General features: G+C 44.1%; 1 protein-coding gene across 1 annotated transcript; it reads left to right on the top strand.

Annotated features, from left to right (window-relative positions):
• Positions 1–14,265: 14,265 nt before the first annotated feature.
• LOC141622843 (uncharacterized protein At1g08160-like) lies at positions 14,266–15,462 on the top strand. Its single transcript, XM_074438861.1, has one exon. The coding sequence runs from the start codon at positions 14,467–14,469 to the stop codon at positions 15,220–15,222; it is 756 nt and encodes a 251-aa protein (XP_074294962.1). The 5' UTR covers positions 14,266–14,466; the 3' UTR covers positions 15,223–15,462.
• Positions 15,463–18,778: the final 3,316 nt, after the last annotated feature.

Below are 18,778 nucleotides of genomic sequence, written 5' to 3'. Positions count from 1 at the left end.
GGAATTAGCTACTCATAATTGTCAGATTAACAATAACAATAACCAAACAATTAAAACTAAACATGGTGAATAATCTAATTGATTGAACGATTATAAGGTAAAGAGAGAAAAGGAATTAAAAACAATAAATACGACAAAGAGATAATTAAACTGATAATACTGATTCCGAGTAGCAAGGTAGAGAGTAGAATTCCAAGAGAACAGTGATAAAGTAACCAAAGAAATGTACGTCGTAAAGGAGATAGGAGTAACGTAGTGTACTCCTCAGTCTTATACTGTAAAAACAAGACATCTTAAACCTAATCTATGGACTGATTACAAAAGCCCATAAAAGATTAGGCGGAAATAAACCAAAAACACACGAAATCCCCTCGATCGAGTAAGATGAATACTCGATCGACGTCCAAGTCACTCGCTCGAGCTAGGACATCCCCTCGATCGAGCACTGCCTGCTGAACCTCCTCGATCGACTCCATGAACTGGTCGATCGACCAATAGTGAGTGTAATAAGCATTCGATCGAGCACTAAAGGACTCGATCGAGCTACATAAGCGCGTCAGGACTTGAGCTTCTCCCTTTGCTCAGCTCATGCGTACTCCAGGTGTGAATCTCCTAAGCTCCGGCTCCATATTTCCCATGAATGCATACAATTGGGACAATTAAGGCTCGATTTAGCTCCTCCTTGGTCAATTCCTGCATATTACAATAAACGGGCCAAAGTAGAATATTCGGGGGTATTTGTAGCCAGATGCTATGTAAAAAGCACAGAAATGCGTGTAAAAATGAGGTGAAAACCTTATATAAAAGACACGCATCAGCGGCCTTCGCACTGATGAAAGGCCTCCCGAAAGGCGAGCTCAAAAATGAGCTGATCAAGTGCGAGGTCCTCAACCTGGACTCCGCCAGAAAGATGGCGGACCAAGCCGTAAAGGTGGAGGATTACCACAAGACCTGGGTAGGCCACGGTGAAGTGGGCACCGGGAAAGGAGGAGCCCGGAGAATATCGATGAAGGTCACCGTGACATGAATAGGTCACGGCTGAAAGATCTAACAGAAATGAGCTCGGCGGGCGCCGGGGGGAGTTTGGGACCATACACCCAGAAGAGGTATCACGGTCTCACCCCCCTGGTCAAATCACCGGCCGAGGTCTATGCCCTGAGCAAGAATGAAGGGCAGAAGTGGGCAAGACCCCCCAAGACGAGGGCGGAAGGCGACGCAAACCAATTTTGCGATTACCACGCCAACCCGCCATAAGACCGACGATTTATCGGATCGAAGAACGCCATCGAGGAGCCGATCCTAAGGGGGCCTCGGCAAGTACGTAGTCGGGGCCCCGAAACGAGCTCCGACGGGGCGAACAGAAATCGTATTCCATAGGATGGGAGTGATCCAGGTGGTTATCGGAGGAAACGAGAACGGAGGATCGGCTAATGGGCACAAACGGTACCTAAATGAGCTTTACCAAGCCATCAACTTTGTGCCCACCACAAAGAATCCCCGCTTCCACCGTCCCCGATATAACCATCGGAAAGAAAGACTACGAAGGAGTCGTAGCCCCGCACAAATGACCCGCCGGTAGTCCACCTGGACATATCCAACCACTTGGTTAAGAGGTGCCTAATTGATACAGGCGCCTACACGAACATCATGTTCAAGGAATGCTTCCTCAACCTCGGTCTAAAGATTGAGGACCCGAGTCCCCGCACCAACCCACCGTACGGACTTCTCGGGGGGCCGTACCCCCAGGGTCAATCAGTTGCACGGTGATGTTCGGCGAGGCGGATGCGGCCAAGAACGTTTTATCCGAGTTCGTGGTCATTGATGGTTCGTCCGCCTACAATGTTCGATAGGTCGGGTTACTTTGAGCGAGGCCGATCTTTGTAATGTCCATCCTGGCCCGACATTGATGTATGTCTCGGACCGGGAGGCAAAAACCTCGTCTCAAAGGACGAGAGAGACGAAATTATCAATGTCCAAATATCCGCCAGGGGTGTAACATGCAATCCCTCAAAGTGGCGAAGAAATCAGAGAAGGGGAAGAACCCATCCTTACGACAGGAGGGTGATCCGATGAGCACTAACAACGTCAGCATGGTCGAGGGAGCCGAGACCGAGCAAGTGGAGATTGACCCAGGACGCACCGAATCGCTTGTCGGTGTCGGCCGGAGCCAAAGTTCGAGCCGACCTCCTGACCTGCCGAGAAAGAACAAAGACGTCTTCGCGTACTCGGCGCCGAGATGTCGGCGTGAGCCGAGAGGTGATCGTTCACAAGCCGAACGTACTCGCAACGCCGCCCGTCAAGCGAGAAGATGAGGAACTCCTCGGCCGAAAAGGATGACGCCATCAAGGCCGAGGTAGATAAACTATTAGAGGCGGGCTTTATCATGCCTTTTACTTACCCTGAGTAGCTAGCAAATGTTGTAATGGTGAAGAAGTCATCAGGGGGGTGGAGGATATGTGTTGATTTTACAAATCTTAATAAAACATGCCCTAAAGATTGCTATCCCTTGCCTCGAATAGATAGCTTAATTGACGCAACGGCAGGCTACACCATGCTGAGCCTACTAGACGCCTTCTCAGGATACCATCAGGTATTCATGGCCGAAGAGGACATCCCTAAGTGCGCATCATCACCATACACGGCACATACATGTATAAAATGATGCCGTTCGGTTTGAAAAACGCTGGCGCAACTTACACTAGGCTGGTGGACAAAGTGTTTCAAGATCAAAAAGGGCGAAACATCGAGGCTTACGTCGACGATGCTATTGTAAAAAGCAAGTCTGACAGCGAGCACTTGGCCGACTTGAGCGAAACATTTTGTTCACTAAGGAAATACAAGATGAAACTTAACCCAATGAAATGCAACTTCGGTGTCCCGGGCGGGTAAGTTCCTCGGCGTGCTTGTCGGCGCCGGGGGAATTGATGCCAATCCGGAAAAGTCCAAGCAATCGGACCCACGGAGCCGAGGAATCGAAAAGAGGTTATGATGTTGACCGGGAGGATGGCGGCTCTCGCCCGTTTTATCTCTCGGTCATCCGACAAAAGCACCCCATTCTTCAAAGTGTTGAAGGGGAATAAAGACTTCACTGGGGAGGAACAGAGCACAACTTTCGTGCAAACCGAAAGCTCATCTTCAAACTCTCCCGACCCCTGTCCGGCCGATCTTTGGGGAGACGCTATACCTATACATAGCAATTACCTCGGCCACGGTCGATCCGTAATCATCGAGAGAAGAAGACAAGCAAAGAACACCCAATCTATTTTGTCATTCACACACTGTTGCCCGCCGAAAGAAATTACCCACCGATTGAAAAAGCGACCTTTGCCTTTCTTTGCGTCGTTGCCGCAAGGAAATCAAACCTTACTTCGACGCGCATTCTGTGACGGTCTTAACCGACCAACCATTGGAGAAAACATTGGAAAAATTTGAACAATCCGGAGCTCATCAAATGGGCGAGAGCTATCCGGCCGGATTCAATACAAAGCCGAGGCCCTCGATAAAGGGGCGAGCACTTGCGGACTTCCCCGGCCGAGTGCATATACCAAGAAGAATCCCACCGGCGTATGGGAAGTATATACCGACGGGTCATCTACTACAAAAAATGAAATTTCAGAGCCGGATCCTTATCATCGGCCCAAACGGGGACGAGTTTGAGTATGCCTTGAAATTTACCTTCTCGGCCTCAAACAACGAATCCTAATACGAGGCGGTGATAATCGGAGTCGAGCTAGCTAGAGTCGCAAGGGCGGAACACATTGTGTTGAAGACAGACTCACTATTGGTGACTAACCAAATCAGAGGAGAGTATGAGGCTCGAGACGATGGGATGGTAAGATACCTAGAAAGAGTAAAAGCCGACACGCAAAATTAAAATCTTTCCAAATCCAATGCATCCCCGTGTCCGAGAACAACCGAGCCGACGCTCTCTCAAAATCGCCGATTCAACCATCAAGAATGTCACCAACTGTCTTTGTGGATATCGTGAATGCTAAAATCATCACCGAGACCGTCGGCATGGTGGGCGACATAGAAGCCGAGACGACGTGGATGACTCCGATAATGAAATACAAACTAACAAAAGAGTTACTGGAGGACCACAAAGATCTCTCGGAAGATAAAGAGGATCGCCGCAAGATACTTGGTGTTCGAAGGAGAACTATACGAAAGGTCCGTGATAAGACCACTTTTGAAATGTGCCGGCCGAGCCGACGCGGAGCTCATACTGACGGAGATTCACGAAGGCATCTGTCAACATCACATGGGGGCAAGAACGCTAGCCCACAAAGCTCTCCGAGCCGGCTACTTCTGGCCTACCATGCTTGAAGATTCCAGAACTAAGACCAAGAAGTGCAAGAATTGTCAGATGCATGCTCCGGTGATACATGCACCTTCCCGAGACTTGCAGCCCGATTTAGCCCCTACCATTTGCACAGTGGGGGATGGATTTATTAGGGCCATTTCCGACGGCCTCCGGAGGAAGGAAGTACCTGATCGTCGTCGTTGACTACTTCACCAAATGGGTCGAAGCTGTCGCAGTACCTGCCAAGACCACGGCGGCCGTAAGAAAGGTGATTTGGGAGAACGTCATAACTCGTTTTGGGTTACCCCAAGTCATGGTATTTGACCACGGCCGAGAGTTTTGGAGTAACATGGTGATGAATTGGCTGGAAAAGCTCGGTATCAAATTCGCATACTCCTCCGTCTGCCACCCTCAGAGCAACGGGCAAGCGGAGGCAGCTAATAAAACAATCCTAAACGGGCTGAAAAAGAAGGTTGAAGATCTAAAGGGAAGGTGGGCTGATGAACTACCTAGCGTCCTGTGGTCCCTTAGAACCACGGAGAAACAAACAACGGGATACAGTCCATTCCACCTTGTCTATGGGTCTGAAGCCGTCCTACCAATTGAAGCATCGGTGCCGACATTCAGAACGCAAACCTTTAACCCAGTCGAAAATGAGGAAGGCCTGAAAGCCTCCCTAGACCTGGTCGAAGAAAGTCGAGACACGGCACGGTTTAACTTAGCCGTTTACCAAAACAGAATGAGAAGAGCCTACAACCGAAGGGTCCACAAAAGGGACTTAAGAGTAGGAGATCTAGTCCTAAGAAAGTCGGCCGCCACCAACAAAGGAAACATCCATGGTAAAATGACGGCCAACCGGGAAGGACCCTACAAAGTGGTTGAAGAAATGAGGCCGGTACATACCGGGCCGACAGACATGGAGGGTGTGCCTCTAATGAGCCACTGGAACACCGACAACCTTAGAAAATACTTCGTATAGCGGCGGAGGTGTCCGAGACCGTTGTGGGCATCCCAACGCATGATTATATCTAATGAAAAGTGTTCGAAGTTTTCCATCAAAATGAAGAATCCCCCTCCATAGTCCTACCAAAGTGGACGCCGCGGCCAAAGCCAGGCAGTCACTCCCGAAGTATAAAAGCGTATAAGCACTGTTGAGACGCAAAATCGATCGCCCCGCCAATCCGGGGTGGCGGAGGAAGCGATCAATATGTCTATAGATACGGAAAGCAGTCAAAACGTAAACTCGGTTGCCTCGGCCAAAGCCGGGAGTGACGAGGGAAACGCGACTTGCCCACAGCAGTTTTTACTCACCACAACGACCAACATGCTTAGGAACGTATAAGTACGGTTGAGAAACGCAAATCGGACGCCTCGGCCAGGCCGAGAGTGAAAGAGGAAGCGATCAACACGTCTACAGATACTGAACGCTTTGTCGCGCCAGAATTCCCGATTGCCTCGGCCAGACCGAGAGTGACGGGGACACAACGACCGATACGCTAACATGTTCACAACGGCGGTTGGGAAGCGCAAATATGACGCCTCGGCTAGGGCCGAGAGTGAAGGAGGAAGCGACCGACACGCCAACATGTTTAAAGACGTTTAAGTACAATTGAGATGTGCATCTTAACTGCCTCGGCCAGGCCGAAGGTAAAAACAAAAAGCACTCAATATGTTAAAAACGCAAGGAGACAACTCAGACGAAAATGAGATAAAGACCTCGGCCAAGCCAAAGGCAAAATAAACAAACTCTTATTAAAAATATTCACCGGTAATACAAGAAAGAAGTCGACGGCCGTCCCCATAAGGATAGCCTAAACACTACCTACCAAAGTTCAACAACAAAAAAAGGAAAGGTACAAAGAAAAGGTTACGTACATGAGAATTGAAAGCGCCAAAAAGATGGCGGGAGGAAAGGCTCAATAGTTGGCCCCCGAACAAACGAAACCGTCCGAAGGGCCGGTGAATCGGTGACGACCGCCCCTCTCCCTATGCCTGTTTACGCTCGCCATCGGCCAGAAGAATGCGCATCACCATCGATGGGCGACCCGTGGCCGACTTGGCGCCTTCACCGCCTTTGCCCTCTCGCCTTCCTCCCCGCCGCCTTCACCTTTTCAAAGATGGGCCGCCTTCTTCGCACCTCCTCGGCGGCTTTCTTCGCCTCGCCTCCTCCGCACCTTTTCCTCCGCAGCAGCCCGCCTTATCATCAAGCGCTAGTCAAATTTTTGCCACGGAAGGAGCCGTCGGAAAGAGCTCTCTGATTACTTCCCGGTAGCTTCTTCGACCGGTCCCGTGTATTGGGCGCACATGTTAGGGATGACATCGCTTTGGAGCGTCTCAATGTCCATCTCCCTGGGGCGAGGGTAGCCCTTGTATTCTGTGCGCCTTCGACCGAGCCAAATACGAGACTTCCATTCTTCCCTCTTCTCAACAAAGAAAAGTCGAAAGCGACTGAAGCTTGTCCCGCTCCTCTCGCAGCTTAGCGGCGTCAGCCTCCGCAGCCTCAACCTTGGCCTGTCGGCTAAGACCGCCTTCTCAAGATCCTCCCGAGCTTTCGCTCGGCGAGGAAATCATTTTCGGCGGCCTGGAAGTCCTTCTTCGCCTTCTCGGCCTCTTGCTTAGAAGCATCAAGCTCAAGCCTAAGCCGTTCAAGCACGAAGGCGACTTGACCATGACCTTTTCTTGCTCCATAATGTGAGCACCGCCACGTCGCCACTTCGCCAAAGATCTTCCTAATCGGGCGGGGAAGGCTTCGGGGAGGAGGAGAGACGACGGCGGCATTCTTATCACCCATCCGCACAGCCGCTTCTCTAATCGCCATTCGTAGGGACCGGAGACGCGGCGGTTGATCTACAAAAAATTCGGACAAAGCATCCATGTCAACATTCATTGACATGCCGAGAGCCCGTCATCGAACGCCTAATGAACCGGCTAACTGAGCCACGGGTTAGATCCGCACCGGCTTGGCCTTCTTGGTTGGAGGACCCATTTCTTTACCTGGTCTCATTAGCGATGGCAATGCGGCGCAAGCAGACGCCTCTTTTTTCTCTTACGTAAAAGAGGAGATTCCTCTCGCAACGACCTCCTCTTTGACATCAACAACGACCACCACCTTCTTCTTTTGGACCGCAGGGATTGAAGGTTGAATCAAGTTGACGCCGCGCCGCCGTAGACGTTGCTCTTGGTTTTCGGCGCGGACGTTACGGCGATCTTCCTCGAGCGCCCCGCATCCAAAACCTTCAACTGCGATCCATGAGTTCGTTTGGGGCGGCCTCGCGATCACGTGTCGCGGCCTTAGGATGCAACTCAACAACTCTCCCGTTCTTGTCAAGTCCCAACCTCTCGAGGACGTCACCGACGATTCCCGGCCAAAGCGGTCTGCAAAGGAAACGAAGCAAGAGTTAAGTAAAAGAAATAAATCAAAGTTCAAAAACATAAACATTAAAAGCAGAGATGGGCCTCACACCGACCCCACTCACCCTGTTCGAGGGCCGGTATGAGGCGACGCGTGCGAGCGGCTCATCCTCGAAGAATGATCTCGCGTCGGGGCATCCATCCCTTCGGCGTCCCATCCTTCTCAGCCTCAAACAGCTTCATTGCCCGCCTTTCGTCCTCATTGAGATAGACCTTCAAGGCGTCCATCTTAAGCTTATTCCGGAGACATATTTCTCACGCCTCCCCCAACTCTCACAACGCAAATTGACACGGTCTTTGGAAGGACCGGGGCGATGGATAATCCTCCCAACCTCGACGTATACCCACCGCCCCTTCCAAATCCTTGCAAGAAGTAAGCTTGAGACGGTGATATAACCCGGCTCGATACTATACTATACCACCCCGTGCCACCCACGACATTCAGAAGGTGGTGAAGCCAGCGAAAGAGGTTCACCGTTGGGACCTCCCCTTTGAAAAGACACAACCATACAAAACCAACAATCGTCCTGATGGCCAACGGATGCAGTTGGGCCACGGCGACGTTCATGGCTTTAATAATGGCAACAACGTATTCATTCGGAGAGAAAACCGAGCCCATACTCCGGTGTCTGATGTATACGCCGATACAACCCGGGGGAGGGCAACAGACGGCCTGGCCCTCCTTAGGAATAACAATCTTATACTCCCTGCCGAAGGAGAAATGATGTTAAAAAAGTTCAGAACCAGAGCAACTGGCGAACTTGTTCGTCCAAGCACGATCAGGACCGATCTTACAGGCGTCGCCGTGATCCAAAAGATGCGGCCTCTCCTCATCAGAATGAACCCTTTCCTCATCATCACCATCATCATCAACATCATCACCATCATCCTCGAAATCCTCCAAATATTTTGGATCAATCTCAGGAGAAAGCGGCCTGGGACCCCCAACGGTTAACGGGGTGACAACCAGTGCCTCCTCCTCATCAGGGCGCGACGGGGAGCCCCCCGGCGCAGAAGCACTAGGTCCAGCATCAGCAGAAGACATGACAACAAATACTTAACAAATAAAAGTTGAAAAAATTTGGTTGTTTACCTTGGAAAAGTGTTACGCCGAGTAACGCTTTGAAGACTAGAGAGAAGTTTCGTCAAAGAAGGCTAGAAAGAAGAAATTTTTTTTTTTTTTGAGAAAGTGAATTTTTGGCGGCCAAAATCAGGGGCTAACTGCTCTATTTATAGGGCAAAGCCCATGAAGCGTCAACCAATCAACGCCGAGCCACGTGTCAAGCATGCAGCCATGGAATGTCAATCGACAAACAGTTACAAAACTTCTTCAACACGCTTCTTGACAGAATGCCAATCGACGTATCTTCTTCAACACGATCCTTGGTATCTACTTGCCAAACGGCCCATTGTTTAGCCAAGCTTGCAAAGACTACTGGGGCAATCAAAAGCACACGGCACTCACAACCTCGGTCTCGGCCAGCGACATTTTCTTTTCCACATTTGATGCCCTTTACACATCCATGTGGAGGGGGATACTGATGCGGCCCGAGCGGAACCAAGCCGAGGAAGAAGAAGCCGGGAAGAGATTTCAACTTGCGCATAATACGCTCAACACTCATCGAAGGTCCATACCACGGCATAGACTACACTGGGGCAAATTGATGGGGCATATTCGCACCCGCCGACCGAGTCAACATATTGAGCAAGGTCAAAGACATCCACAAAGAAGTCAACGTATTAGATGCCCTTAACCGACGCAGACACTGTCGGCTGTCATTGGGTCCCTACTGGCAACTAGCCACCGGGAGGCATATCCGCGTACTCACATCCAAGACCCCTCGGCATGGAGTCAACCAGCCAGGCGGCCGCCATGGGTCCCTCGGCCGAGGGTAGAACGTCTTTCCACCGCTTCGCACTTGGCTACTACGTGACAAAAGGTGAAAGTCTATAAATACTCCACTTCTCTCGTTGAGAAAAGGATCCGAAAATAATCAATTAAACATACTAATCTGGTATAAACTCTCTTATCTCTCTACAATATACTTTGTGCCAAGTAACATACAACTTAATCCTTTTTAAGTTTAATGACTTGAGCGTCGGAGTGAGTTCGCTCGGTACCAAGCCGAGCCCTCAGTTTGTTCATTGTTTCAGGAGAGGCCGAAAGGAAGAGTCAAGCAAAGTCATCATTCTACAAGCTTACGTGGTAACAAACCCTGCTCCGGAATAACACCCGGAACATATTCATACATATATAATAAATTATCTATATACTATAAAATTCAAATAAAACAATTCTCAATATTTAATACAAATATAAAAGTTTTAAAATCATAAAACAAAATATTTTATATTTGATGAATTGTATTAAAAGTGATTTTAATATAGGAATTTGGTGAAATTTAGAAAATGAGGTTGAATTTCACTTTTGGTGAAACTTAAGGGGCTTAATTGCTCCAATTGAAACTTATGGGGCCTAATTTCACAATTGAACAAAATTAAGGGGCTTAATTAACACTTTGCCGAAAGCGGTAATTAAGCCCCTTAACTTTGTTCAATTGTGAAATTAGGCCCCATAAGTTTCATTTGTTTACCTTTGATTAAAATACTACTCCCTCCAATTTCATTTATTGTTCCTCTTTCCTTTTCCATCCATTTTTCTTATTGTTCCCTCTTTCCTTTTTTGGACAACTTTGTGTGGTCCAAAATCAATTGATGTGGGGTCAAGTGTATTTTGTGGTCCAAATTGATTCCTTTATTTCTTATGCAAAAAAGAAAGGGAACAATAAATGAAATTGAAGGGAGTATTAGAAATAGAGAGGGGAGAATTCATAAAGAGGATTGTTATTGATAATTCGTTCGTGTTCTAACCATTACAATAACTCCGTATTGATAGTACTCCTAAAGATCTAAACATAATAATAATATCTCTTAATAATAGTAAACATGATAATATCGATATTATTCTGATTACGGTATATCACAATATACCGTAATCTCCTAACATCCCCCCTCAAACCCATGGTAATTTATTGAAATTTCTATGGGTTTGCCAAATATAAAAAAGAAGATTAATTCAAATTCTTCCGTCTTCGATCTTCGATCTTCGATCTTCAATCTTCAATCTTCTATCTTCAATCTTCAAGAGTAACGCCACTCTTTTCGAACTTGCTAAAAGAAAAAATATTATCGGTCGGGAACGCCATCATTTTTCGAACCCGTCGAATCGTCGATCAATATTGTCAAGAACGTCGCAATATTTCGAACTTGACCAAAGTTTCGTCAAATGGAAGAGAGAACGTCATTTTTTTTCGAACTCTTCAAAAAAAAATTCAAACAGGAAAATAACTCGTCGAATTCGGTAGAGATCGAAAACCGATCACACTCAAATGTCTTGACCTTCTGATCTCAAAAAACAAGAAAGTAGTCCAGAGACTACAACACACACAAATCAAGTGCACAATATCACACGTGCCATGAATTTCGAAGGATTTTTTTTTTAACATAAACGCAATTGTATATTATTGATAATTCGTAATTCATTGACAATCCCGCCGCTGAGCTTCCTAACTCATTAGCCCACCGGCAGGCAGCGGAATTTTGATTTTAGGCCTCAAGAGCGTGAGGCTCTGATACCATATTAGAAATAGAGAGGGGAAAATTCATAAAGAGTATTGTTATTGATAATTCGTTCGTGTTCCAACCATTACAATAACTCCGTATTGATAGTACTCCTAAAATCTAAACATAATAATAATATCTCTTAATAATAGTAAACATGATAATATCGATATTATTCTGATTACGGTATATCATAATATACCGTAATCTCCTAAAATAGGGTTGAATTTCACTTTTGGTGAAACTTAAGGGGCTTAATTGCTCCAATTGAAACTTATGGAGCCTAATTTCACAATTGAACAAAGTTAAGGAGCTTAATTAACACTTTCGCGATTATTTGTTTACCTTTGTTAAAATACTCGTACAAATAAATAAGAATAAAAAGGTAAACAAATGGCGAAAACGGAAGGAGCCATAACTAATAAAGATTCAATCTTTTCAATCACCCAAAAACAATTAAACAAGATTAGCAACACACTCCTTCATCTTAGTCATTTGTTTAACTATATTAAAATACCCGTCACACAAAACATAAACTGTAAACAAATGATTGTGATGAAGGGAGTATAGACACATGTTAAGAAAACCAAAATGGAAATAGTTAATGCTATTTTTATGGGTAAAAGGTAAAAGTGGTTATTTATTTCAATTTTCCATGACAATAGCATTAATTATTTCCATTTTTGGTTTTCTTAAGCTACCACATGATAGAAAAACTCATATAAAAAAACATAAACTTGAGTAAAAAAACCTCATGATAATTAATGATGCCAGCAGAATCAATAATGAAGTCAGAATCAAGTCCTCTTTTTTTGACTAAATCTGTGAAAACTCCTTCTGCAGCAGGACTTCTACATATGTTTCCTAAACAAACAAATAGAACAGAAAATGGTTTTGTTTCTGTTGATGAAGGTCTTGAGGAAGCCATTGATGATGAAGAAGAAATTGATGAAGGTTTAGGTATGGAATGTGATTTAATTGGGTAATTAAAAGATGGGAATGTAATTTGAGGAAAAGGGTTGTTTTGTGGAGGAATATAAAAGCGAAAGTTGGTTGAAGAATAGTACAGTGGAATGTTTACAGTTGACTTCATATTGAGTGCTCGTTTAGTCGTTTGTGGTAAATGGTCCGTCGGGGGAGTTTGGGTCGGTTATTTCGAGTCTGTTCACATTTTGTTTCTAATCAGGCTGGTCATTTTCGATTTTGGGTCAGACTCGAACAAGTCCTCAGGTCATTTAGGATTTGAGTGATTTTGGGTCCGGTCTTTCTTATGTATGGGTCCCATTTTCGGTAGGGTCAACGTTGGGTCAATCAACGTTCGAGTCGGATCATGTTGTATTTCAAGTCACTTTCGGTTCTCGGGTTAGCCTTATTAGGTAGGATCAGCTTAACCCGATCTTGTCAATTCACACTTAGTGTGATATACGTCAATTACAGATTTTTGGACTATTGGGGAGATCGTCTCAAAAGATAATCAATATTAAAGGTATGGGTTATTGGATTCAAGTGGAGTGGTCTATCACAATTAAGAAGTTCATAATCTTTGTTGGAGTGTTTGTTTTCCTTGTGTGGATAGTGCAGACTTTGTTGCTGGTAGTGGGTAAAGTAGGTAATCGGGTGTATTGGCACATGCTTCGTGTTGGCCCGTCCTGCCCAAGCCCGCCTCAGGCACGTATTGGTGGGCCTTCATGCTTGGCCCGACTAAGCTCCTCCTGTCATGGCTCGGCCCATGGCCAAGTTGGAGTCGTCCCGTGCCACTGTCGTGCTTGGGGTGTTTTTATGTGTTTTTGTTTTAATTATTTATTCCTAATTCATCGTGTCTGGCTCATCGTGCCAAAGCACTAATTCCCTCAATGTGGCGCTACCTAAGACTCGTCGTGTCGTGTCGGCTCGTATTGTTCACCGTACCCTAGAGCTGATCAAAAGCGGGCTTGGGCCGGACACGGGCAAGATCCAACAGCTAAAAGAGTGTCCAACGGGCCTTATTTTATAGCCTGAGCTCGCTAAGTGGGCCAGTTCCCACTGTCCGTACCCACACACTTCAAGATAGCGGGCCGGCCCGCGGGTTTGACTAAAATCAAATATAGAAATTAGTGTTTCTATTAAAACACGAGTTTGCTATCACTACATGCCATTAAAACTTAACAATTGCTTTTAAAAGCTTACCTTTATAAAGTATACTAATCTTCAAAAGATAAGTTTACTAGATTTTGGAAAAAAACACAAGTTTGACAATGTTCTCCTACAAACATCAAAAGTTCATTTTTGCCTTGGTCTTTGTGCGGCATTATTGGCGGTTACATACGCTCCCGTGTAAATACTTGAAAGGTACTATCTTTATACGACAATCCCGTTAGCATGTCCATTCTCGGCGAATCTTTATATATACGACAAGTGTAAATACCTACAATCTCCCACGGTCCCACCTATACGTAAGGCATAGGTATTCATTTGAGCTACCTAATTGGTTTAGACTTTAGAGTGTACAAATTGTAAATGAAACGAGCAAAGAACGGCGGAGGATTGAGGGTTTGAGGACTTTTATGAGGTTACTTTTAATAGTGGGCCTAGCGGGCCGTCCATGGACAATTTTGTTTAGTCCAAGCCCTGCTGGTTTATTCTAACCGGCCTAGTTTTGCTTACATTGTAACTGGTAGAACATTGTAAGTTATTCTCCTTCCGTTGTCCAAAAAAAAATAAAAAAAATCTTTCTTGTCCAAGCCAGCTATTTTAGCGGGTCGAACGGGCTGAACCAAACAGGTCAACCCGCACTTAATCAGCTCTACCGTACCGTGCCACGCTCGGGTCGCCATCGTGGCCAGGTCTGATTTGCCTGCTCTACTAGTTGGCCTCATCTGAAGATGTTCCAGCTCAATAATAAACTTGATCCTCGTTAGTCGTTATTCTCCCCCGGAACCACCTCGAAAGAAGAAAAGCAATCGTTGGCTTCTATATAAGAATGCAATTAAATAGAAATTGTCAATCAAATTACACCTGGTTTCCTTATACCCAAAGAAACGCGAAGTATATTCTTTCTCCTTACAAAAGTCGGTTACTTTGCACACGGTTTGCGTCTCCTTTTTAACTCATTTCTCTCCTCCCCCCTCCAACTCCCCCACAAACAACCACCCATGACAGATCCAACCCGACCCGAACCCGTGTCCGGCTACCCAGCCCAACCCACAAACGGCTATCCCCAACACCCACCACCACCACAACAACCCCAACAACCCAATTATTATTACCCAAACCCGAACCCGAATCAATACAACCAACAATACTACCCACCACCGCCGCCGCCGCCGCCGCGAACAATCTTCTACCGCCGAGTGATGTCAGCCCTAATTCTCACCTTCATCATCCTCGCCATCATCCTCTTCATCATCTACCTTATCCTCCGTCCACGTGTCCCTATCTTCACTATCACCTCCCTCTCTCTCTCCTCCCTCAACCTCACCACGTCACCCACCCCACCCTCTCTCTCCGCCACATGGACAGCAATCTTCCAGGTCACCAACCCAAACACAAAGCTCCACGTGTACTATGAAGCAATCGAGGCGCGTGTCTTCTACGACAGGTCTCTTCTTGCTCTTAATCAGCTTCCGCCTTTCGATCAACCGGTTCGCGATCAGACCGCTATTACTGCTCGCCTTACGGCCGCGTCGGCATATATTGAACCGGATTTGGGTCGGGATTTTAGTGATGACCGGTCTAAGGGAAATATTAAGTTTGATGTTCAGGTTTTTGCTTTAGTTCGGTTTAAGGCTGGTGGATGGAGAGCGAGGCGGCGTGGGCTTAGGGCGTTTTGTGATGGTTTGATTGTGAATGTTAATGGTTCGAGTGGCGGGTTGAGTGGCGGTCCGAGACGGTGTGCGGTTGGGATTTAGATGAGCTGATTTGATTGAGAATTTAGTATCGGAGGAGGTAATTATTACGGGAGTAACAGAGCTAGTTATTGGTTGAATTTGCGATGTTTGATTTATAATTCAGTATTTTTTTTATTTTTTTTTTTGTAAATGGAGACTGATTTTGTGTTTAATTGTGTATAGTTTATCGGCTAATTGTATGCGTTTACGTGTTTTTAATTGATTGTTAGTAGTTTTGAATTTGCAATTATTATTGTGTGCGACTGTCTTACAATGTTTAATCAATGAAATGACGGTTTCATACAGTAAGACGGTATTGTTATTCTGTAATTTGTGTTCAATTTGTTGATTTTGATTTTACTGATGGAGTAGAATCTAGCATGTTGAGATAAAATGCGCGGTTAATGGAATTCATTGCTTGGCAAGTATGCTTACTTTGTATGTATGTAAAATTTGTGATCCGGATTTTGGAAAATAGTCATAGAACCTAATTGAACAGTAGGAATATCAGGGGAGACGGTATATTGTTTAGGGGTTGGAACTCGTAAGGATAATGGAAATGTTGTCGTTGTTTTATGGAGGCGTAAGGCGTTCTTAAATCCTGATTGAGGCTCAATAGAGTTGGATATTATGTATTCGGCTAATTTGTTGATTTTCTTTTGATTGATATAGTAGAGAATGTAGCATGTTGAGATAGAATGTGTGGTTAATTGAACTACATTGCCCGGTAATCATGCTTAGTTGCTTACTAATAAGTTCAATAAGATTTGTGAGCGGGATTTTGTAAAAGGTTTGTAGTGTAGAATCTAATTGATCAGAGGGAATAATGTTGTTCAGGTATTGTTCAATGAAATTTGTGAGCGAGATTTTGATAAAACAGTCCTTAGTATAGAGCCTAGTTGTACAGAGGGAAAATATTAAGGGCGATGTTATCGTGAATAGGGTTGTTACTTGGAGATGTGGATAATGTCGTCATTGTTGTTGTATGGAGGAGAAGGAAGGCGAGTTCCAGGTTGTTTCGGACGGCTGATAGTGATGCTTGTTTGCTGATAAGTAAACTGCATTTAGAATTAGATAATGGCATTTTGCTTTCTCATTCTTTATGACGGGAATTAGCATTGTTGTATATTCAAGTCGTTCTCAACTTTCCAAAATCATTGTCATTCTTTCCCTTGCACAATCTGTTTTATCTAATTGTGTGTGAGCCGTGAGGGTGGCGGAGATGAATACGGTTAGTTTAAAGGCAAAGCCATTAAGCCATAGTCGTCTTCATATTAGATTGTAGATACGGAAGTGGAGAAACCAATAGTTGGCCTTGTGGGTGGTGAAGAATAGTGCAATAGGGCCAGTTTGTTTCGGACGGCTGATAATGATATTTGTTTACTATTTTTAGAGAGTTTGTGGAAAGGATGACGAACTAGGAAGTGAGTGTTTACTGATAATTGAACTGCATTCAGAATTAGCTAGTGCCATTTTCTTTCTCATTCTTTATGACAGTGGAATTAGCATTGTTGTATTCTCGAGTCATTCTCAACTTTTCGACATCATTGTCGTGCTTTTCTTTATACTCCGTTGTTTTATCTAATTGTGTGTGGGGTTGGAGATGATATACATAGTTAGCGATTAGTTTAGCCAAAAGCCGTTGAGCCATAGTTGTTTTCATATTACATTGTAGAAAGTAGAAACGGTAGTGGGAAATCAGTAGTTGTGGGTTCAGTTGTGGCCTTGTGGGCGAGGATGGGGATATTCCTTATTAATTATTATAATACTGTATGTTAGTTGTATGGTTTCTGATAAATTACAATTCTTCCTTATTTTCTACTATTATTATGTTTGAAGTCGATAGTTCATCCCGCCTACCAAGGTTTGAAGTTGATGAGAGTATTTTGTACTGACTGGCGACTACCTAGGTTACAGGAAGTTGGCGGATTTTTAAAGTACGCCTTTGCATATATGGCTACCTTGGTTTGCAACAAAAGTTTTCATGGAATGTAAGTCATCTTCCCTACCGTTAAACTGGTCATGGTTATGGAAAATTATGAGCTTAATTCATGTGTGAATGGCTTGTTGCCTGTAGCGTCTCTATTATTATCGGTTTTGTTTCCCTAAAAAAGACGTTTCTGTAAATTGGAAGTATATATACTGTATACTCTGTTCTGGTTGGCATATTGTGGGTGCTGAAGCTTGTTATTATTACTGCACTATAATTTGGTAAATTTCCGTGACGTAATTACTGAACATGGAGGTAGAAAGATGTTTGCTGTGAATTTGTTACTCTTTGTTAAGACTTAGGAATGCTACCAGAACGATGTAGAAGTACTGTCGTCGATTCACATAGCATAACTCTAGGGGGAAAATCGCATTACTTGTAGTTGTACGACCCTTCTTCATGAGTTTGATGGGTAGATCCGACATCTTGGTGATATGTGTAGTTTACTAGATTGGATCATAGACTTGTAAGTCGTAAATCTAATCCTGAACACTTGCTATATTGGATGATCCGAGCATGAAATAATCTGTTAATTTTGAGTTCGAGATAAATATTTAACGCTTTTAATTTCTCAATTTTGACAGAATTGATAAAATAAATAGATATTGAATTATTGATCCAGATTCTGAACGTAATTCAATTTAAACCGGTTAAATTTTGACTTGTTATATCATGTTATCATACTTCCGACCAATGAAAAAAATTGGTATCGATCATATTTCTTATTAATAATAAGGCGGAATCTGGATGACATTAAAAACGATCTATTGCATTTAAAAGTTGGTTCTTATTTTTAAGAACCGAGTTCTAAAATAAGAACCAAGTTTATAAATATTGGAAAATGTACAACCAATAAATATAGCTTTGTAAAATGTGTGAACCATTTAACATTATTCATTTTATAGTTTTTTTCATCTAAGAACTTTATATAAAGTTCTTCCATTGTGAAAAAAAATTCTTAGAAATTGGGGTTGGTGTATTATGACATGATATGTGAAGAAGTTTATATAAAGTTAAGTTCTCTACTATTGCTATTGCTCTTAGCAAGCTGATTAGGGTGAAGAAGTAAATTTATAGATTTTCACGAATTTTATATAAAATTCTACTATTGCTATTGCTCTTTACCTGTCTTATTGTACTGATACAGTCGTGGCGTACAAGACTTACCGTTGGAAAAAAAAAGGAAATAAAGGATATATATAACCGTTAAGATTTGTTCCATTTGTGTTAATGTGAATCCAGTTTTGACGCAGGTAAATTATCTGTCCTTCCCAATTCTAGATAGACATAATTACAGTTCTCCGTAATAAAGTGTAAACTATGTTTCTTAGAAAATTGTGTATTTGGCTCTTCGGAAAACTCCCGACGTATAATTGCAGCTTCACCGCCTCTTTCCAACTCTCCAAAGTCCAAACACACAACTATCAACTCCATAGTTAGTCACGTTAAGTATGACGTTTTTTACCGTCTTAAACGAGAATTTGTGTATACAAAATATATTGTATAGATTTATTATGGTTAATTAGCACCCCGTAATATAGTAATTAATATTAATATTAATAATTAATCATTACAGTTAATTAGTAC

This window comes from Silene latifolia, chromosome X (assembly GCF_048544455.1).
Source record: "Silene latifolia isolate original U9 population chromosome X, ASM4854445v1, whole genome shotgun sequence".
In the NCBI taxonomy this organism is placed as follows: domain Eukaryota; kingdom Viridiplantae; phylum Streptophyta; class Magnoliopsida; order Caryophyllales; family Caryophyllaceae; genus Silene; species Silene latifolia.
The sequence above is the reverse complement of the archived record's forward strand: the minus strand, read 5'-3'. Positions and strand labels throughout refer to the sequence as shown.

Excerpts from the sequence above, each read along its gene's own strand:
- LOC141622843 (XM_074438861.1), top strand. The coding sequence starts at position 14,467 with ATGACAGATCCAACCCGACCCGAACCCGTGTCCGGCTACCCAGCCCAA.